Source organism: Narcine bancroftii, chromosome 1, assembly GCF_036971445.1.
Source record: "Narcine bancroftii isolate sNarBan1 chromosome 1, sNarBan1.hap1, whole genome shotgun sequence".
Lineage (NCBI taxonomy): Eukaryota > Metazoa > Chordata > Chondrichthyes > Torpediniformes > Narcinidae > Narcine > Narcine bancroftii.
The window spans coordinates 75,229,711-75,253,003 of record NC_091469.1 but is presented as its reverse complement, the minus strand read 5'-3'; the positions used below and the strand labels follow the sequence as shown (position 1 = coordinate 75,253,003).

The following is a 23,293-nucleotide window of genomic DNA, read 5'->3' as shown; positions in this document are numbered from 1 at the left end:
CAGCTAGTCTAGATATAGACTGATAAAAGAAAATAAAAGTGTAGAATAAAAATATATTGAGCAATTCTTGAAATGTATTCCACTCTAACATGGAAGGCATCCTGGATTAAGTTCTGAGGTATGAAATGAGGGCCAGTATGTTTTCCTGGGAATATTTTGGGGTAGAAAGATTGATAGGATTAAGTGTGTCAATGGAGTGTAAGGAAAGAAACAATAAAGTATAAATCACTGGACCAGGGCAAAATATGATGAACTTAGAAGTATCTGGCGAGGGTAGTTAACAGTCAAAAACAACATGCCAAACAGAAAATTGGCATGAGCTGCTACAAGGAGGAGCTGGCCGATGTCTCTCAAGGCACAATCCCACAAGAGAGAGAGGAAGGGCATCCAGAGCTAGATTTCCCTGGATGACTAAAGGTATGGATATTAAAATGAAACTGGAAAGAGATGATAAATGTCAAGTTCATAATGAAGTGGAGAACTAAAACTGACATCAAAATACAGAGGAGAACTGAAACGAAAGTAAGTGGAAGAAAAGGAAAGGCATAGGAATACATTTATGGGTGTCAGAAAGCATATTTTTAAGACATAATGACAGGGCAGTTTAGATGGGGGTGAGATCATGGTTAGCTGATTGACAGCATAAATATCTTCTAGGTTATAAAATTATCAATGTCTTGGTAAAAGCCGAGAAATTAGATAGGATAAAAGATGGGTAGATGTGCCAATGGTGTAAAGAAAATCACTGCATCTTGAATAGGTTTTATTTAATAGAGGGAAATAACTGTTTGCCTGCCCACAATTTTCAATCACTCTTGGATGTAGTATCAGAGATTTGCAAATGTTATACATTGTTCTACAAATGGAAGAAAAGTACATGCTGGTCAGATTAATGTGGAATAATTTTTAGAAACAAAATCAGTCATCTGAAGAAATATGGGCTAACCCATATAAAAGGCAAATTGTGTTTTATTGTCTTTATTAATTAAGTTTATTAAAAATTAATAAATGAAGAGGTCTGTTAGATAAAAGGTGATCAGTAAAATTTATCATCACATTCAAGGATTGTGAAAGGGTTGAGGACTCAGTTATGAGAAATCACTGTACTATCTGAGGATTCTCTTTCTTTAAGCAGAGAAAGTTGAGAAGAAATTTAACAGAGATGTTTAATGTAAGCGATTTGATTAAGGGAATAAAGATGATCTACTTTCCGTAACAGTAACACAATAATCAAAGAATGACAATTCAAGATAGAATAAGATTTATTTATTTTTAAAAATTAGAGCCTGAAGGTGTGTGTCATGGAAATGGATCCAATAGTAAATTTTAAAAGGAAATCACATAAATGGTCAAAAGAGAGAAAAATAAGAAAATAGTCGGTGATTACAACTTTTTTTTTAAAAGAGCACATTAACAAGAGCCAAATGGTCTCCATTTTGTAATATTCTATGCTACTTTGATTCATAGCATAGATTGAATGCCAAAATCATTAGCTCACAGGATGAACATGGTTGACATTGTGATTAGTGCAATGCTGTTACAGCACCAGTGATCAGGAGCACTGTCTGTAAGGAGTATGTACATTCTCCCCATGTTTGCATGGGTTTTCCCCAGTGGCTCCAGTTTCCTCCCACTGTTCAAAGCATACCAGGGGTTGGAAGTTAAATGGGTGGCACAGGCTCATGGGCCAAAATAAACTGGTAGACAGACTCCTATCCAAGCATGTGGAACTTCTCAGAAATGTCAAATGTTATTCCACTACTCAGGTATACTGATGTTTTACATCATTTGGGGAATTTGGGACATTATCAGGGTTAGAGAACCACTGCCTGTTCCACACAAAAGCAATAGCATAGGGGTCAAATACAGGGAGCTTCCACATCCTCTGCTAACCAAATCAAGTTGAGGATACAAATTGGGTTACTCTGAGCCTTTTTGTGATCTTTAGCTTTGTCCTCTTCCTGAACTCTCAACTTCTCCAATGCTTTCTCAAAAATTGCCATTATTAATCTATCTATTCCTTCAACTTCATTCCGAATCACCTTTTTTTTGTTGCCTAGGGTTGTTTAACTGGTGCATGCCTCCATAGTCAATCTGTTGTTTCATGTGTTGCACTATTTCATGTGCAAATTCTCATTTTGAACAAAATAGTTGATTGGCTGAATAAGTTTTTTTTTGTGGTAATAGTAATGCAGGCCTTAGGTGAGTAAGGGTTCTATACTGGAAACATTTCCTAAAATTATTCTTTATGGCTAAACAATAGTGAACCTGGCACCTTTATGCATAGAGTCTCCTACTAAGAGACAGGCTATTTTAGTTCTAAAAATTGTGCAGGACAGTTACAACCAACAGAAAAAAAAAAATATTTTCCAGATCTGCATTGACTACACTCAAACTGAGATCCCTGAACTAAAATAACAACCCATTAGTAATGTTATCTTGGAGTTTACAGAAGTTGTCTTAGTTTTAAATGTGGTGCCAGAGGGTGAAACATTGTCATCAAATGAAGCACTGAGAGGAAAAGCCAAAGGAGAGCAATAAATTTAAAGAAATGTAATTTCTGAATATCTTATTGGAAATAGCCACGTAGATTTTTTTTCCAGTTATTGTGCTGAACAAGTTAAAGAGTGATAGAGGATCCATTTCTGAAACTGAGATTGGAAGAAGTACAAATTTGACCCAGTTGAAGTAATATTCTAAGACATAAACATGATTATTAAATTCATAATCACTGAAATTGATCAAAGTCAACAGTTCAAAATGGGCTGACAGGAAATCAGTTGCCGTTCAATTTTTTTTCAAAGAATAAAAAATAATGACAAAAAGCTGAGGAAATTTGAGATTATTTTGCTCATTTTGTGGTCTCACTTGGGTCAAATGATTCCCATTCTGGGATCTCTCCAGAATTTGCCATATTTGACCATTTGTAAAACAAACAAAATTATGACCAATTTCTATGCCAAGTCAGATAGTTGTGCTTGGAATTGAGATATCCATTGTTGAACCTGTATATAAGAACAATGCTTGAAGGGGTTTCAAATCATGGCACACAATCCCACAATAACTGAAAAAGTTTTGCTGCCATTGTATGTGATAAAGAATAATAAGCTTAGTTGAGACATCCACCTTGTGGCAATTATAAAACGAGACATCATACAGCAGGAAATGGAATCTTATTTCTTTTTAGATTATTAATATCAGCTTCCTATCCATTTAATGATGACAGTAGCATGCATTGACAAGCTGTAGTCAAATAAATTCTATTTTACTTTTAGCGTCGATCATACAATTCATAATTTTCAAGACAATCTGCTAGGAAACCAAATACTTTATAGAACTGGATGGGTGGCAATGTTATGATGCAGTATGCATCGAAGTATCCTTAGGAGTAGATCACCTAGTCATATACAGTTGTTGAGGCCACATCTTCCGTGCCGTAGACATCAAATGGATAACAGGCAAGGAGTTTTTGTGGGTTAAGCCATGCTATTGCAGAAAGTCAATCAAATGATTGAAATTGACAGCAACACACGATGGCATTTTGTTTCAAAGTCGGTTTTCTCCCAGCATCATTCAACCAGAAGATGGGCTGATCAGAAGGTCAATCCAAAACACCCCTGAAAGAACAAAGGACTTGCAACATTATGCCGGAGCATTTTATTGTCAAGGGAAGACCCTCATGTCGCATGATCTTCTGCTAAAAGATGTGAAGGTTTCAGAAAATGGGGTAAATATGGAAAACACCAGCTGACAACCTCCTCATCTTTCGGTTTCAACCAAAATTATTCCTTTTCGGCTCGCCGCAGACATCTAGCTGCGGGAAGCCACAACAGCTGTTAACGCATATGATTTCGCAGAGGTTGTATCTGAGCTCCTCAGTCGAAATGTACAGCGTCCGCATTCGGCATGGGTCCGGTATTAACCTGTCACTCAGTCATCTAAGTAAGTGTCCGTTTCCCCTCTCTTTAAAGGTTCCCTTGATTTAACAATTGCAGGAGGTTGGAGCCAGAAAGTAGTTAACAAGAAATCTTCAGCATGCATTCAAACAACCATTGTCTTTCTAGACTAGTTCTGAATCACTAAGGAAGGCATCCCTGGAGGAAGGAGCCCAAGCGCTTATGTGACTCGAGTTAGAATTTACGATGTGGGGGTCTTTGAATTGAGCTTTGTTCACCAAATACTGAAACGAAAGTTAAAGCATGTCAAATACTGGAAGATGCAACCAAGTGGACCCGACCCCCACCCTCGTTTCTTTCCTCTGGGGTCGGCGTTTATTGGAGTCCTTCGAGTCCCCAATCTTTTTTAAATGCGCTGTAATGACAGATTGCTGGAGGATTTTGCAAAGAGACATCCGACCCTAATTAGCCGACATTCCAAACAACGCTCGGGTGGAGTGGAGCACAGGAGAGGGGGAAAAGAAACCATTCTCAGCTCACGGAACGCAGGCAGCGCCCCACGTTACTTTGATTGACAGCTGAACAAATGTTCCTCTCTCGCTCTCTTTCTCCCAACTTTTCACTCGCGCTAGGAGGGGTGTTTAAAAAAAACATCCAAAGACCAGCGAGCGTTCCGCGGCGAAACGTCAGCCTCGCTCTTTCTCCCGCCCCCGATTGGTCCCTTCTCGAGCATGGCGTCAACGCCCCACGTGGGGGCAGCCGGCGCGCTCGCTCGCGATTGGGAGAACTCCACGAAGTGGGCCGTCGCCCAGCCCAGACTCCGCCTGGGCCCTGCGGCGATTGGTGAACGAATCCTGACTGACGTGTGGCTCGCACCCGCGAGTCCGGGAGTTCCGATTCCTGGTTGGTGGAAAGCCGGTGCTCATCACTATTGTCGAGGGGTCGGGTCATGGGCTCGGCTTTCTGGGAACTGTAGTTTCGCCCTGCTGCTGCTTTGAATAGCTGCGCGTCAAATTCACGGGAAAATGGGACTACAACATCCAAGGCGCAGCTCGCCTGCTGCCCTCCCTTCGTTTGGGACTGGGGGAATAGGCGAAGTCTTGGATCCCTCCACCTCCAGTTTCCCTCGTTGAAGTGAAGTTGACCGGGGTGTGAATATGTAAGAATGTTAATGACACCGTGCTTCTAAATTGGGAAAACAAGTCATTACTTTCGCATGTTATCGGATGAAGGGCAGAAGGAAAGCTACCGCCTCCGCACTCTGATTGCCGGTTGGCCGCGCTGCGCTCGCTCTCTTTCCTGCTGGAGGGATGGTGTAAGGTTGCAGCGAGCTGCTGCCCGCCGGAGCGGAGCCGAGCCCAGCCGAGGCGAATCTCGGATCGGCGGCCGGGCGTTTCTCCAAGCCTCACCCGAATGTTCCACTTTGTTTCATTGTTCGCATTCTGCAAGGTCGGAGACTGCCACTTCCAACCGGATCTTCTCCAACTTCGCCACTTTTAAATGAAGCCACTTGAATGAGATAACTCTTCTGGGGGAAAAAGGACATCGAGGCGGCTTTCGGGGAAAGACCCCCCCCCCCCCACCCCAAATCCCAGCGCCATGTATCCTCAAGCCAGGCATCCAGTAAGTTGTTTTTGTCTTGTGTGCACGTATTTCTCCTGCGTCCCGAGACATCGAGCACGCTGCTTCCAGCCTTTTCACAACATCGTAATCTCTCAATGGCTATTTACCGAGTGGCAAAGTGTAACGCTCAGAAATGGGGATCTGGTCAGGTTTGACTCGGTACTGATTGATGCTGGTTTGTGTTGATCTTTGCAGGCGCCTCACCAACCTGCACAGCCCTTTAAATTCACCATCTCCGAATCGTGCGATCGTATCAAAGAAGAATTTCAGTTTTTGCAGGCGCAGTATCACAGGTACATTCACCATCTGCAGATACAGATCTGAAGCATTCATGTCTGGGAGGGCAGGAGAAATGATTCTTTAATTTAAACCGGGGGGGGGGGGGCTAGGTCCTATTCACGCTTCTTGTACTGTCGGCTTTCTTTCTTTTCCTCCCTGTTTAGTTGTCCAATGTAAAATGATCTCTCCACACACCTCCAGTTTGGTGGAAGATGCAAATCGCACTCGTTGTAGTGTCCGCAATGTCGGGCTTTTTCCATCCGTTACAGAGACTGATTCTTGTAGATAATTCAGTGTTTGGTTTCTTGGCAGATGCATTTTCTAACAGGACTAAGTGTCTTCCCCCCACCCCCACCATTGGGGTGAGTCCAAACGCATGTAATCCCCGTTATTAATATTATGAAAACACCCTCCGCTTTAATAGGTTTATTTTCGATCTGGATTTCCGCCGTTTCTCTTTGGCTCACTTTGCCCTCTCTGCTTAATGGGAACCGACGATGGAGCGATGTCCTCTCCATTTGGTTGTGTTCACTCGCCTAACGCGCCGAGAGGCTTCAGCGTCCAACAATCGGATCGTTCATTATCGCAAATCCCCCCCCAAATCTGGATTCAAGTTGCATTGGTTTATGTCCGGATTGGGAAATTGGCATCGAGAATGATGAGCCAAAACGCAGCCCGCACTGCGTTCCTGGTTTAAAAAATCTTTTTCGAGATGCTGGGTTGTTTTGGCTTTTTGACGCCTGGACAGTGCGATCCTATTTCTCTTTATTTGTAGATGAAATAAACTTTTCAATTCAAATCCGTCGGCGTTACCAACTTGGGACCATTCTCTCTCTGTACGAAACCTCTATTTTCTTCTGCGATCGCATCGAACATTTTTAATTATGAATTATTGCTTTCATTTTCTGTTGTAATTAATGAAGTGAATTGGGGGGAAAAAATAATGTTGGCGTGTTTGCATGTGTCAGCTCGACTTGTCATATTTTGGCATCTCCAAAGTTGCCTCATAAATCATTCCCAGAGCAGCAAAATGAACTACAGCACGAATGAAGTGCACCCTGCCTTGCTAAGATCAGCCCTTCTAATGAATGGGTAAGATCATTTATGCAGAGAAAGTATTGCCTGCAGTGCAGTCTATAAAATACCCGTGTTGTGTCTTGAACAATCCTTCTTTCCTCAAACAGTTTGAAATTGGAATGTGAAAAACTAGCCAGTGAAAAGACCGAAATGCAGCGCCACTATGTCATGGTAAGTTGTTCAAACCTCCTGGATCATCGTGGTTTTGTTCATCATGGTTGTTTGATGTATCTCTCAATTTCTGTTACTGTTTGTGTGATCAATTTTGGATTAACCGATGCTCTATTTGGTTTCCTTATCTTTTCAGTATTATGAGATGTCTTATGGTCTGAATATAGAGATGCACAAACAGGTAAGTTTCGTCCAGTTTAGTTCATATTTGTTAATTGAAAGTTTTGTGCAATGAAAATTGAAAATTCTATGCTGAGAGTGGCATAAATTTTAACAAGATTATTGGCTGCTGAATAGACCGATCCAACGTATCGATCAAACAAAATTGAGTTGGTTCTTCCATGTGAGTTTATTCCATATTTTTGTGAGTTAGAAACTAACTGGAATTATTTTAATTCTAGTATTAACAAAGTAGCATTCATTTCCTTTCTATTGGGGGTTAAATGCAAAATATTGGAGTGAAAATCATGGTATGCCAAGGTATTAAAATTAGTTTTCTGACACCATTTCAAAAATGTTACAATGTTATTTTATGTAGTAAATATTTTATAAATCAGAACACCGTGCCTCAATACTTTTATAACTTTGTTTGCAGTTGAGCTCAGTGATTTCTGGACTATCTAATTGGTGATTGGTAATTGATGATCTTGGTGAATCTTTCAGTCTCCTGGAAAAACAAAACAATGACAGTGCAGTGATCTATTGTACTGTCAGCATGACTGATAATTTCATTCTGAGTACCAGGCATGTAATTCAAACAGTGTCTGTTCTGTTTACATATTAACTTCATTAAAGGGTTTTTTTTGTATCACAATTCTAGTTGAGAGTTGTAGATTTTACCACTTGCAAAATGTACATCATAATTCCCCATCCTTTTGGGGATTATTCTTTATATCCAAGCTCATTGCAGGTATTTTTCTGATGCTACATTATTTTAGATGCAACCAGCTGATACAATGTGTTTTTTTTTAAAAAATCCCATCAATTCACCCTATTTGAAAGAATGACAAATATTTGTAGAATCCATTTTCTAGAGTTGTCTATTCTCTGATGTAATTAGATTACATTTTGCAAATGTATTGGATGCTAGTAAACAAGGAATACATTAAACACTTTGTAATTGATGGTGTACTTTTGCAAGTGGTTTATCTAAGAGAAAAAAATAATTGCAGTAGTTCTCTGTTACTTTTTTCCTTCAAACTGTTATTTTAAAAAAATAAACATACACAATTGTAAGATATTGTGAAATAGAATAAATTTAAAATGTCATGCAGCATAATTTAAATCAAAATAATATGTTGGGTGATTTTTTTTTTTGCAGCCCAATTATAGACATTTTTGTTATATTTGCTCATGGGTATTACAAAAAATCCTGTGAAAATGAAGTGAAAAAATACTGATCAACAGAGAAATGGAATTTAATAGCTCTTCAGATTTTACTGTGAATGAGAAAAGTCACCGTTACAATTACACCCCCTCTACTGGTCCCTTGACACCACTTGGATATGCTCTAATCAGGAATAGTAGCTTTTAGTCTGAATTCGCACAGCAAATGAGCCTTGATAGGACACAGTAATGAGGATCAAATTGGTGATTCTTGCGTACTGGTCAATAGTTCAGATTTAAAAAAAACCCACCTTTCTTGTTTGGTGAAATTGAGGAGTTTACTGCTTGTGAAATCCTGTGTGAGGAAGCTAATGAGCTTCAAAAAAGCCCACTTTCTGCTCTCTGGGGTGCAATTTATGAAGTAATAACATCAATTTTGAATAACAAAAAGGAGGATATGATATTTTTTTTAAATTGGAGTTGGTTGATGTGGAAAATTTGTAAATTAAGGAAATGATAATTTGCGTTTTAATTGAAAAAGTTAAATTTTCATGCTAAATTTGGATTTGAAATTAATTTTGCTGTTCTTGTGCGAGAAAGTAAGTTTGAATGTGTAATCTTTAGTTGTAATTATCAATCAGTCTGAGAGACAGCCATGAAGTACAGTGGTAATGATGTACTTTGCAGTATCCAGATTGATACTGATTTGTAAATGCCGTTTATCAGAAAAGTAGTCATGTCTGGATTAAAAATGTGTGGCAACAACAGCAAGTATTTTAATCCCTTCAACTGACTTAAATTAAAATATTGGGCTCAGAGAAAAGATTCTTTGTGCAGGTTTGTTATGCGAGGGAGCTGACACCTTTTTTTCATTATGCAACTTTTGAGGGAGGGAGGAAATTGAGAGCTCAGAAGACTAAGGAAGTATGGCAACTTCAACAGGTTCACAATCCGAAGCATTCCAGCTGAGTGCATCACAGCATGGTATGGGAGTGACTGCTCAAAATCTGAAGAAGCTACAGTAGGTGGAGAATTTAGGTTAGGCCATCACACAAGCTTCCCTCCCTTCCATGGACTCCATTGTCACCTCTGCTGCTAAGTATAGGCAGCCAACATGTTGAAGGACCCATTCCACCATGGAGAACACACTCTTGACCCTCCTCCCATCAAGGTTTAAGGGTGTAAAACAACTGATTTAATGGCAGTTTTTGTTCTTGCAGCTGTCAGGCTCCTGAATGAGCCTGACAACAATGCTCTCATGTTGCAAGAGCCACATGAGAACATTGATCTTATCATTGCAAATTGCTCTTTTAATTGAAACTCTTCTCTGCTGCTCTACGTTGTATAGCATATTAGAGTTGAGTTGATTTGCTAGATTACTCGTGGAAGAACACTTTTCAATGTGCCAGGTAAAATGTGACAATAATTGCAAATAAATGCAGATTTTTAAGTATGATTATTTTTCATTAGTAGCTGAATTGAAAAGAACTATTACAGTACAATTCAGATATGCAATTACAATATTGCTTATTTTGTCCACTTCTCCTGGCCCAGTTTCTGCAGTGTTGTGCAAATGATCTGGCTATGTTCAGGGCAACAAAGTGTGAACTGCTTGATCTACTATTCTATTCATCCTGATCAAGGATGATGACACTGAGTTTATTTAGTACTATTGTGAAAATAATTTGGAATAAACAAACTCAGATACAGTACAACTCCGATTATCTGAAATAGGGTTCTCCAAAATCCTCATTTATCCAAAATATTCTTTGGAGCCAAACTGACCTCCCAGGTTGGGGAAAAAAAATTCACTTGACATGAAATTAGAACAATGATTGTCCTCATTGCACATATCTTCTTCCCCACTTTCCCCTTTCCATTTCTTCTTTACCTTCCCCTATTAACTTTTTTCTCTGACTCTCCCTTTTAAACTGCATTCTGCTGTCTCCCTGCTGCAAGCAGTTGGAAGAATTCCTTGTCCCAGTGTCGTCAAGGTTAGCGGGCTCCCGGCTGGCAGCGCAGACCTTAGGCTCTGTTGTGTCCTCTCCCCTCCTATCCTTTTATCACCCTCCCTCCCTTGGTATTCTGGATGCTGACTTTGAATGCTCCCCTTAGCCTACTTCCTTAGTGTGTGGTAGGCCAAGAGGAGGATTTGGAGTTGGGACTCTGGCGTCGGGCGCTCCGGTGACCTGGGAGACAGGAGCCTGCTGATTTGACAGTGAGTGTTTTACTGGCCCGGGAAGCCTCCCTGGGGAACAAAAGCAGTGATGGTTTCGTGTTGGGGATTAGGGTTCAGCAGTGCTGGTTGGTTGCTCTTGGTGTTTGGCAGCCGTATTGGGTTCGTTTCAGTGATCAGTGGCGACCAGCATTTTTGTTTTTGAGAATTAAATATTTTAATGCTTAAAAAGCCTTCCCTTGTTGTTAGTTTTTTTAAAAAAACATTGATACAAGTGATTTGCTGTTGCTACTGGTCTGTTTTTTAAAAAAAAAAATGACAAGTTATCTGGAGAAAAAAAAGTATATCCGATGTACACCCGGTCCCAACCATTTCGGATAAATGGAAACATACTTGTACATGTGATCCGATGCTAATCAGTTCACATACTTCATTACATGCAATAATAGTCGTGGCTTGACAGTAAGGGATATTTAGAATTTCAAAAGGCTTAGGTTGTAACTTGATTGTTAGTTTCTCTGATTCTGTGTTCATGTAATTGAATCCTACACAAATATAAATTAAATATTGATATATCCTAAACTATCATTGATTTACATGTGTTTAATAATGGGAACTACAAGGGCATTTCAATTCCTTAATAAACAATCATTTTGATTACTTAATTTTTAATAAATTCATTTTGGAAGAGCTTTTTCAAATTTTTTTAGTTTCTCTGACTTTGAAACATGGCATTTTTATGAATCTATCCAAAACAAAGCATTGGAAAACTTAGAAGCCATGTATTTGATTGCTGAGATGAATTTTGTATACACATACTGTATCTTTTGTGTAATTCAGGCTGACAATTTGGTTTCAATTATTTGGTCATTCAATATTATTTTTTACTGACATTTCCAGTAAAGGGAAAAGCAAATTAATTTAATTGTATTGCTTTGTGATGAAATTAGGACTGTTCTTAAAATCAATTTAAGAATAATTCATTTATTAGATTGATATGGTTTGTGTCTTAGGGAGTGACTTTCGAGTCCTAGGGTACATATTAATTGGTGGCTCTGATATTTTAATTATTCAATTTATCTATCCATCTTCTAAAAGTACAATTCCACTTTACTGCTTTTGATCAGAAATTGCAGATAATTATTGGTGCAATGAATCACTACATTGGAATTTAGATTGAATTAGACTGATGATCCAATAACACAGTGTTTAATGACATACTTAGGATCACAATAGAAAAGAGCACTTTTGATCATCATTCTTTCTGTACCAATTTCAAAAGAAACATTGAAGTAAAATATTTTACAAATTTGTTTCTTTGGAATTAATTGTGCTATTGTTGTTTGCCTAATTTTTTTTAGTTAACTTTGGTTTTAAGGATTTGCTTGAACAAAGTGATATGAGAACTTGAGTGCTCTAAATATTTAAGATAAATTTTAACCTATATATATCAAAATCTGGATGTAAAAGTAAAAAATGCCGTTGTCTTTAAGGGTAGTAAATTATTCAAATAATTCCACCAATAGCATCATGATGTTTAGGAAAGTTGATCAAAGGTACATTTGCAGCTTGTTGGCAGTTTAGGCTGATAAAGCATAATATTGAATATGTCACCTGTTTTGAAGTATTTTAGTTGACTAAATATCTGTTAATCTTTAAAATGCATCATTCTAGATGAGATGACGTCAGTTAACATTGTAGATTTTGTTGTGATCAATAAAATGACATTCTTTATGATACATGATTGTATTTAAAGTAAGATGATTGATTCAAACTTTTTTTGCTTTTACAACTTTAATGATCTCGCAAAACAATAATGAAGAAAAAGAGCCGACAGCAATTTTTAAAGGAGTTCTGAGAATATTGTTGCTTTGGTTGTGATTTTCATAAATGACATATAAATGGTAGACTAAAACCTGCAGCTGTTTCATACATGAGTGTAAATCTATGCATAAATGGAGGTATTCAACTCTGCTAACTTGTATCTAACCTCGAGCTTTGGCATCCATCTTCAATGCAGTATTACCAATATCATAATTGCTTCATGATGCACCATAATGCCTCACTATTAATATTCATGCAGTAGTATTTGGTCGGAAAGCTGTATGAAACCTGTTCAAGGAATTATTTTGTTCAACCTAAAATGTAAAGTTGTTTTTGCTTTCATGGACATTTTCTGCAATTGTGACATGCAACAGGAGGTCAAGTAGGGTTGCTTTACTCATGCACCTTAAAATTTAGGGAATTTTTAACCTACTAATCCATTTTAATGATTTTTATATTTTGTTCAGTTTTGTCCTTTAATTTGTTGTGTTTTGATATGATTATATTTGACAGGCCATACAGAATAAAACTGAAAATGAATATAATTAATCTAATATAGGGATTCGAATAACATCACAGAGAGCAAGAGTGCTGATTAAGTGCTTTGTAATGGTTACTTGAGCCACAATATTAGATTTCTACCTTGCAATTTGTCTTTTAATGCACCCAACAATAGATTTATGTGAGAAATTTCTATCATTAGTAAATATTACTGCCGATGCAATTGCTTGCAATGTGTATGAATAATGATTTCAAAGATTCAATAAAAGTTGAGTGTTTTTTTTGATAAATGTTTCAATTATTAGAGTACTTTTAAAAAAAAAACTGACGCCTAAGGTAGAGACACAGAAGAGACATGTAACATGCATGCAATTTCTTCCCCTCCCCCCTTTTGGAGCATTTTATTCTTTCACTTGATATTAATCAGAGCTTCCTGGGCAGAGTATAGCTGTAGTGTAATAATAGTAGGGTTGTTGTTCAAAACAATAAAATACAAATTTAAGGGCTTGGCCCAGTGATCGAATTTCAGAATTATTAACTGCAGCAGTCGATTAGAAATGATGATAAAGAGGATTAGAAGCCTTTTTAGAAAAGCACAGAGACTGCAAAGAGAACAGCAAAGATTTGCATTATATCCGATACCCTCCAGTACCAAGTGGATTGTCAATACTGCTTGTTTAGCATTTTCTAAGGGCAATAGGATTATTGATTTCTAGCTTACAAGAAATGGCTCTATTTTCACTACTGAGAAGTATTGCAGGTTGTTAAGAAGAAATTGACTTGAAGAGGTTTGACTGCTGCCCATCATGAAGCAAATAAAGCAAAACTGCTGAAGCATGGTGGAGCAGCAAGATGGGGGCCCACAGCAATTTGTTGCTATTAATTTACTATGGCTGACAGCAAATCAATTGGCATTTACTTCATCCATTCGAGAATATGCTGTCCTGAACAGATAAAAGCCCTTGTATGGCAATAGGAATAGACTATTTGCTAGACAGAGGTTGAAGCTAATGTGTATGTAAGTGAATTGAAGACTTCAGAGCAAAAGGTGTGTAATTTTTTTAATAGAATATATTCTTAAAGGAGTTTACTAAGGAATTTGTTATGCAAACAAGTGAATTCTATTTATCTTTGATTAATTTCATGAAGTATTAGATGAAAATATTTAGGTGGTGTCTAGTTTGGAATTGAAATTTCAACATCTTAAGAAAATTTAGATAGATATGGAAATCATCAGTTCACAAACCAATAATAATTAGTTTTAGATTGTTAAGCATTAAAATTGTACTCTGAGATTATACAAGCAGGTATCATTCCAAATGTGCTCTATGGAAATGATTTCTTTGTATAATTCTAATAGACAAATAATTTATTTGATCCATAGGAAATGAGGAAATTCCCGGTCCTAAAATTGACTGATCAAATTGACAGGAATACCTTATTTTTAATGGTCCTTTGCACTTCTCTGTTCTGTTTACTAATGGTAGTAATGAATGCTGAAGCCTTTCCTGTAGTCAAATAGTACATCACTGATTTAAAGCACTCGGCTGTGCTTAATACTTTAATCAACTCTCAATTCCCTATTCTTGCATGTTTCCTGATAGGACTATTACAATGTCGATTGCTATTGACATGGAATATTAAACTTGTATACACAATAGGATTCTCTTTTGAATTTGTTTACGAAGATGCAATTAAGCATCATCAAAGAAGGTAACAAAATCATTGAAGACCATTCAGCCCATCACTTTTTAAATTAAAATAAAAATTGGACACGCAGCACAGTAACCGACCCTTTCGGCCCACGAGGCCGTGCCGCACAATGACACCCAAAGGACTACAATCCTCAGTGCGTTTTGCTAGTTCTTTGAAATTGAACTCATTTGTACCCCTGACCATTTTAGGCTTTAAACATTTGTTCAATTCCATTTCTGAAATTGCAATCACTTGTTATTCTTTCAGGCACATTACAAATCATAAGACTTTAGCTTGTTTTTGCTTTGTTTCTCCCCTGTTGGTTCTGGTTCAGTTGCTAATTATTTTAAACATAACATCTAAGATGTGTTATTCTTCCTGTGATTTTTTTTTTTCTCCAAATCTTTCCCCGTTTTTCAAGCACCTATTGTAGATGATGGATTCTTGTATTTTATGGAGACTCCTTTCTTTTTAACCTGAGCTATTGTAACATGAGTTGCTAGGTTATTTTATCACAAGGATAAATTTTGAAATTTTTTGGGGGGTTCTCAATGTGAATTGACTATAAGGTGTTATTTATTTATATAAGTAGATTTTCTTTTTAAGGGCAAACATTGGCCTTTGGTCCCTACAGAGTTTCTTGTTTCTAAACAAACAGTAAACATGTCTTATAAAAAAATACATGCTGATTACAGGACACAGTTTTCTGCTATTTAAGGACTTGATGTTATTATTTTTATGCAGAATATTCAGAATCCTACTCCATATAATGAGTATTTGTAGTGCAGTTCACTTTAGCAATAGTGCCTATGGAACTTTGGGTTGCAGGGCAGTTGAAGAATGGGATCAGGGTCAGTGCCAGACCAAATGTTAGAGGAGAGCATTAGGTTAACTGGGTGGGACACAGTCTGACAATTGTAAACTCACTCAGCGGTGGGGGGTGGGATGTGTGCTGGTGGTGGCCCACCTGCCATGTGGATGTATACCTCCTCTGTCCCTCTGACGTAACAGCCAAAACCACTGCTTTAATTGTGTGGAGAGTCACTAGCATGCAAAAAGCTGCATGCTACTGAGGCTTGATGCACGCTAGTGATGCGAGTGGGGGTGGGTCTGACGGTGAGCGATGGCCGCAAGCGTCTGGGGGCACAGCACCTCGCAAGAGGGGTCCATGCCGTGAATGCCTCCCCTTGGCTCCGACTGTAAACGGGATTTTGGTCAGTTTAAGAATGGTAATGACAAAGATGGTTTGAGGAGATGGAATGGGTCTGATGTAGATTGTTGCATTTCTTGGTTACTCACCATACTAAATGGAGCAATTTAAAACTCCATAGTATTTGATGACCATTATGGCCTGAGTTTTTGAATTGCAGATGACTATCCAGATGTAAGGTGCCACCATTAATGTGTTTTTCCCTTGTCCTGTATAATGTTGATCACAGGATTTCTCTCATAAGTGCTTTTCATTGTTAGTGTGCAGGGCGAGAAGATGGTGAAATTGTAGGAGTTGTGGGGAAGTGAGAAGCTGCTTTCAGGTGCTCGGACACAGATAATGCGCCAGCAGATTTGGCTGGGGAAGTGCAGCTGGAACATTCAGGTGGCCGCGGAGAAGACGCCTTTTTGTCACCTGATCGTGCCGGCTGAAGGAGAGTAGTGTCTGAGCGAATGCGTGGTTAGCCAAGGTGCTGCGGAAAACTCCCCGCCGTTCTTCAAAATAGTAGCTTGAACTATCAAGTCCACGGATAATGCAGCACCACGTCATCACTTCTTTGTTATACCTGCCAGATTACATGCATGGCGTGTTATTGAAACCCTTAACCTTTTGACTCGCAGGTAAGAGGGCTGCCCACACATATATGCAGTTGATAATTCTTTTCAATCCAGTCAAGTCATTGATGATGTTCTGAAGAAGTCACAAACCCTAAACGCTGACACTCTCTCTGCACAGACGCTGCCTGCCCCGCAGAGTCGATACAGCATTTTCTGTTAATTGTTTCACTGAAAGCAATTGTGCTATAGTTTTAATGTATTCACAGTCCTGCTTGAATTCCATCATTGTGTGCTTTTGCTTCCTCGAGTGGCTGTTTGTGAATTAATCTGAACCAGTACACAGAAATCCACCATGTCCAAAGCTCTGGGCAAGATCAACCTCTCACCAAAGCCCCCAAAGTGACCAAGGAAGATAAACGAATAGCTTCAGATATTCCCAAGCTGTCATCCTAAACACGATCCAGGGAGAGGTTCATATGTATTCCAAACGATACATATTTAATTTTTAATTGCAAAAAAAACTTCCCTTAAATTTGCACTAACCCATTTTATTCTTCTGGTGAAGACCCCCAAAAAAACAAAGGTTGTACACAGGATGGTAAGGTTGACTATAGTGGATATTGATTGTGGAATGTACTTTAATGCTACAGGCCTGTTTAACCGAAGAGTAGTGGACATTTACCCCCTCCTTAAATCTTCGTCCGCGAAGCCAAGCCAAAGAAAGAGTGGAAATACACTTGTGTAGTGGCAATGTTCCAACTGCAAAAGCGGAGTTTCACAAAACCTCGCTGAGCAAATCAAACTAATAAGGTGGCCCGCAACTGCGGAGATCGGGCCGGCACATCGTGCGGCAGCAGACGTGAACAGAGATTGCAAAAGCGACTCCCAGAACAACGAACCGGTGGGGGTAAAAGCTGGGGCAGTATCAGACCAACAGCCCTAAAATGGCATTGGTCAAGCTGCCCAGCTAACTCAGCAGAAACAGGCTGGGGGAAGAAGGGCATTTATATGCATGGATGTTCCCGCCTGCTATTGTTATTCATAGAATGACTCAGTCAATCAGCAAAAAAAGCAGCGGGAACTTGAACAGCATAAAAGCAGCCTTTCCAGCTCAAATAAAGGAGTAAGCTTAACCTGCCACTGTGTGTTTGTGTGTTTCGTGTAGCAGTCGGCTACACTAAGATCAAGTAATAAATACATTTAAAAACATTTTAAGCATTTTATTCTGGACGGCCCTGTGGACTGTTTTGGAGAGTGGGGGTGGTGTTTCTAGCAAACCAATCAAAAAGGACAATTGTGCAACTGGATTCAAAACCTGGAGACTTGTTTTTCCCAATTGCCAATATAATAAGAGCAGAGCTTGTCTACAATCTCAGTCTGACTTTTTGAAGTTCAGTTCAAGTTTCCTTTGCGTGTTAGTGATATTATACATGCATGTGCTATACACCCAGATATACACAGTAACATAAAGTTAGACTTATTTTCAAAAAGTATTCAATTGTAATTGTGAAGATTCACTCCTTCTCCTATGTTATAACAGCAGTTCATTATGACTGAAGGATTAACACACAAGATAAACCAATTAATGACTTGCGGGTATCTGTAGTTACATTCATACCTAGTGCCATGATTGTTATCAGGAAGCGATGATATTTCCTGAGGACTATGGCCGTAGCCACTGATGTGTTCAGGTCCCACAGGGAATGCTCCAAGCCGGAGAATATACCTATCCGAGGAGGGTTAGGTAAGTGCTCCTTGGGGCCAGGCTCTCCACTTTCAGGTGGCTTCCCGACAGCCATATTCGGGTATTTTAGGCGGCTTTACAGCCAGGTATTCTGGCCACCTGAAAGCGACTAGAGAGAGCCTGTCTTGTGTTCGAACAGAAATTCTGCTGCAATAGGAGAAACGGAGTCCAGCACCTGAAGGGTAGTTATCGGAAGTTAATTCATGCATCAACTTCTCCATTATAAATGCGAATAGAACTAAGGTGTAAATGTGTCAGGAAAGATTTTGATTTATTATCATGCCTTATTTTAGTTCACTATTTTAAAAGTCCAACCGTTTTCCTTACTTTGTTTAAGTTCTTTTAAATGTTTTCAATTACTTTTTCCATTGGGTAGGTTTTTTTTTGTATATGCAGTTTGTTGAGTAGAATCGACTAGATTTCTGGGGTCTGCAGTCTCTTTGAAAGTGGCTCCACAAATAAATAGTCTGGCAAAGAGGGCTTGTCTTCTTTGGATAGGGCATTATAAGGAAGTTATGTTGCAGCTATATAAAACTTTGATTAGTCTGCTGGAGGATATAGAGGCTTTAGAAAGGGTTCTGAAAAGATTTATCAGGAGACCGCATGGATTAGAGGATGTGAGTTGTTGGGAGAGGTTGGACAAACTTGGGTTTTTTTCTGTGGAGCATTGGAGGCTGAAGGGTCACCTGATGGAAGTTTTAAAAAAATTGTAAGTAGCAATAGAGAGGGAGACAGACAGAATCCTTTCCCCAGGGTAAAAATGTCCTGTATGAAAGGACTAGCATTTAAAGCAGTGGTCCTCAACCTTTATCTTTCCACTCGCATACCACTTTAAGTATTCCCTATTTCATAGGTGCTCTGTGATTAGTAAGACCCCAACAATGAAGACGCTGTTTACATCCGGTACCGCACGGATGGCAGTCTCTTCAATCTGAGGCGCCTGCAAGCTCACACCAAGGCACAAGAGAAACTTGTCCGTGAACTACTCTTTGCAGACGATGCCGCTTTAGTTGCCCATTCAGAGCCAGCTCTTCAGCGCTTGACGTCCTGCTTTGCGGAAACTGCCAAAATGTTTGGCCTGGAAGTCAGCCTGAAGAAAACGGAGGTCCTCCATCAGCCAGCTCCCCACCATGACTACCAGCCCCCCCACATCTCCATCGGGCACACAAAACTCAAAACGGTCAACCAGTTTACCTATCTCGGCTGCACCATTTCATCAGATGCAAGGATCGACAATGAGATAGACAACAGACTCGCCAAGGCAAATAGCGCCTTTGGAAGACTACACAAAAGAGTATGGAAAAACAACCAACTGAAAAACCTCACAAAGATAAGCGTATACAGAGCCGTTGTCATACCCACACTCCTGTTCGGCTCCGAATCATGGGTCCTCTACCGGCATCACCTACGGCTCCTAGAACGCTTCCACCAGCGTTGTCTCTGCTCCATCCTCAACATCCATTGGAGCGCTTTCATCCCTAACGTCGAAGTACTCGAGATGGCAGAGGTCGACAGCATCGAGTCCACGCTGCTGAAGATCCAGCTGCGCTGGATGGGTCACGTCTCCAGAATGGAGGACCATCGCCTTCCCAAGATCGTGTTATATGGCGAGCTCTCCACTGGCCACCGTGACAGAGGTGCACCAAAGAAAAGGTACAAGGACTGCCTAAAGAAATCTCTTGGTGCCTGCCACATTGACCACCGCCAGTGGGCTGATATCGCCTCAAACCGTGCATCTTGGCGCCTCACAGTTTGGCGGGCAGCAACCTCCTTTGAAGAAGACCGCAGAGCCCACCTCACTGACAAAAGGCAAAGGAGGAAAAACCCAACACCCAACCCCAACCAACCAATTTTCCCCTGCAGCGGCTGCAACCGTGTCTGCCTGTCCCGCATCGGACTTGTCAGCCACAAACGAGCCTGCAGCTGACGTGGACTTTTACCCCCTCCATAAATCTTCGTCCGCGAAGCCAAGCCAAAGAAAAGAATATTGGTGGAAAGAAAAAGTTTGAAAACCACTGTTTTAATCGTACCTAATTGACTTGATATGTGCAGGGTTTCATTACACAAAGGAAATGGACTAATGACAATTTTTCTCAAGCAAAATATTTCAGTAACAATTGGGTCTAGAGCAGTGATTTTCAACCTTCCCTTCCCACTCACATAGCCTTACTAATCACAGAGCACCGATGGCATAGGGAATACTTAAAGTGGGTGTGTGAGTGGAAAGAAAAAGGTTGAGAACCACAGATTTAAAGTGAGAGTAAGAAAGTTTAAAAGAGATGTGAAGGACATTTTTTTTTTGCACAGAGTGGTTGGTGCTTGGAATTGGATGCGGGGTAATGGTGGAAGCAAATATGATCATGGGCTTAAGAGTCTTTTAGATATAGACATGAAAATTCAGGCAACAGACCAATAGGGCATCTCGTGCAATCAGCAGGATTTTGGCTTAATTTGGCACAATATTCTGTGCAGACATTGTGGATCGGAAGGCATGTTCCTGTGTTGTGCAATGTATTTCTATGATGGATATAATGAACCATATGGGTTTTCACAAGAACTTAATCTGTTCTTAGCAACAAAAAAAAAGTAGACCAAATCTACTTTGTCACACTGATACTGCTCCAACATGTGGATCTAATTTTGCTAATTGTAGCTTCAAGATACACATGAGAGATTTTCTGCGGATGATGGTTGGTAACATCTTTGTATATTTTCCTCATACCTGTGTTTAATAGACCCAGTAAACATTTTTGCGTTATCTCACTGTGGAAGGTCAAAATATCTGTAGGTGACAGTAATGGACAATGTGAAAGGGAATCCAGAGTCTATATTTACAATATAAACTGTGTTTCCAGTTATGTTAACATTTTGATTTATCTGAAAAAATCTTCAATTTAGCCTGATATTTTATTTTCATTCGCCCATTCTCGTTAATATTTGTTTCTAGAGTTACTAAAAAATTTCCAGAAATGCCAAAAATAATACTGTCAACTTTTAGGAAAGTATCAAAAATAATTTTGAAATATTACTTGAGAAATTGGTAAGCCTAAATAGGTGGGCAGGGAGGTGAACTTCATTTTTATATTTTTCAGAGTAGAACTGATTGCAAACTTGTTAAATGAGAAATTTTACAATGAAAACCATGATTTCATTTTTCAGTAGTTGATGATATTCAAAAATTCTGTATATTTGACATATTGTTGATGTTTGATACAATTGTTCAATGCTATAGAACAATTCTAATGTACAGGACTTGTGCTCCATTGGTTCTGTATCAAGGAAATGATGGTGATATAGATCTATCTAACTTGAGGGATCCTGTGGATCACATTCTACCAGAGTAACTTCTGTTTTTATAACAAGCTTTGGAATTTAGGTAATGGACATATAGAGATTCTGGATCCTACAAATTTGATTGTTAATGATTGGTGAAGCATATATCAGCTTTTGTTTTTGAACTTGTGTATTTACTAAAGTTACCTCTCCATTGAATTTGTTTAGCAAATTGTGGTGATGGGATTGATTTAATTCCTTGAGGCAGCAGATGCAGTTTGAAGAATTACCGTAGGTAAAAATGCCTAATAAAGTCTTTTTTTTATATAAACTACAGTTCAATATATCTGTTACTGAAATGTGACATTTTAAAAAACGTATTGCTACGTTTTGTTGACACTATCTTGCTATTTCGTTACAACTGTGCAACAGTTTGCAAATTGCGAGCTTGTACTTTTTTTTTGTTTATTTTCTTTAATTTACACTGACCTTTGAATATTCCTCCGTTTCTTTGTGTAAAATATAAATTTAAAATTGAGATTTGTTGGATCTTAACAGGAGTGTTTTTGATATTTACTCTGCCGATGTGCATGTTCTATTTCTTGATGCTGGCCAATCACATTTATGTTGCCTGGGTCGGGGTGGGCTATCTTACAGTTCCTTTACAAATGTGAAAGATTCTTTAATCACTGGTGCTGCAAGTCTGAGAGTTAGTGGCATGGGTGAACATAATCTCACATTATTAGCAGTGCAATAAGTGAGAAAATGCTGCTACCCTAGATATAAAATAATAAATTGTAACCACTACTGTGGAAAATAAAGTGTGATGTATGTTAATCACTGGTGCATATTAAGTAACTGAAAAACACTTGATAAACCTTTTTAAGGTTCTGCCGGAATCAACAAGAATTCAGTGCCAATTTTGTCTGCTGTGAGGAAAGACCTTGTGAATCATATTAAAGATGACATTAAAGTTGATTTAAATACAATGCTTGTGTGAAAAACTGATAACATAGTTGATTAAGAGCTGTTTCTAAATTTTCAAAGTGTCCCCTAATCAAGTGGATATCATGGCCAGTACCAGAGGATGCTGGTTTCAGGTTAATAGAGGAAGTTTAGGGGAGATGTCAGAAGTAGTTGCTTTTTACAGAGTGGCCTCGAATGCATTGTTGACGGTGGTGGTAGAGACTGAATGGGGACATTTAAAAGACTCTTGGATAGGCAAATGGATGCAAGATGCATGAAGGGTGATGTGCTGTGAGGGAGGGGAGGGGTAGGTAGATGTGGAGTAGGTTTACATACTGGCAACGTAGTGTGCTGAAGACGGTACTGTGGTGTAATGTTCTATGAGAAAGCAATCTGGAAAGATGATCAGAATCTAAAATAAAACCTAAGAGGAGGTGGAAATACTCATCATGCTGTATCAATGGAGAAAAAAATAGATTTAACATGTAAATTGTTATGTTATGTTATGCATTGTGCAGGGAGGTGGGACTAGAGAGGGGTGTTTGGTTTGGTTCGGTGCGGTCTAGAAGGGCCTAATGGCCTGTTTCCGTGCTGTAAATTGTTATGTTATGTTATGTTAACAATATTGGTTTTTATTTAAATCAAAAATGATTCAATTCTGATGCAAATTAGGAAGACTGATCATCTGAAATTGTCGAATTCAAATCTTTGGACTATCCATGGGAAGCATCCACCTGTATTTGCAGTATTGACTCCTGTACTCCTTCTCTTTAATAAAAGTCAACATACCCTTGACTTCATATGACTCGTTCACAAGGCCACACAGATCCCTACGAACAATGCACAATTTATCATAATTTTTAAAAATCCCCTGCGCTTCCATTTTCTACACAAGCTTCATTTTCTCCCCACATTATTTTGGTTCTGTAAACATAAGCAGAGTATTCGGTTCATTTTCTTTGTACGATCAGTCAG

At 39.0% G+C, this 23,293-nt stretch overlaps 1 protein-coding gene across 11 annotated transcripts in view; it reads left to right on the top strand.

Moving 5' to 3' along the window:
- Positions 1-4,878: 4,878 nt before the first annotated feature.
- Positions 4,879-23,293, top strand: part of LOC138759832 (transducin-like enhancer protein 4) — a 183,977-nt gene continuing 165,562 nt past the window's right edge. For 6 of the 11 annotated variants that reach the window (XM_069930397.1, XM_069930396.1, XM_069930391.1 and 3 more), the window contains exons 1-4: positions 4,880-5,519; positions 5,715-5,812; positions 6,983-7,046; positions 7,183-7,227. In XM_069930397.1, coding sequence (XP_069786498.1) covers positions 5,496-5,519; positions 5,715-5,812; positions 6,983-7,046; positions 7,183-7,227 — 231 coding nt within the window. In that variant the 5' untranslated portion in view covers positions 4,880-5,495. Of the gene's footprint in view, positions 5,520-5,714; positions 5,813-6,786; positions 6,891-6,982; positions 7,047-7,182; positions 7,228-23,293 lie in introns of those variants that run through there. The other 5 variants (XM_069930408.1, XM_069930394.1, XM_069930389.1 and 2 more) reach the window with 3 other exon arrangements.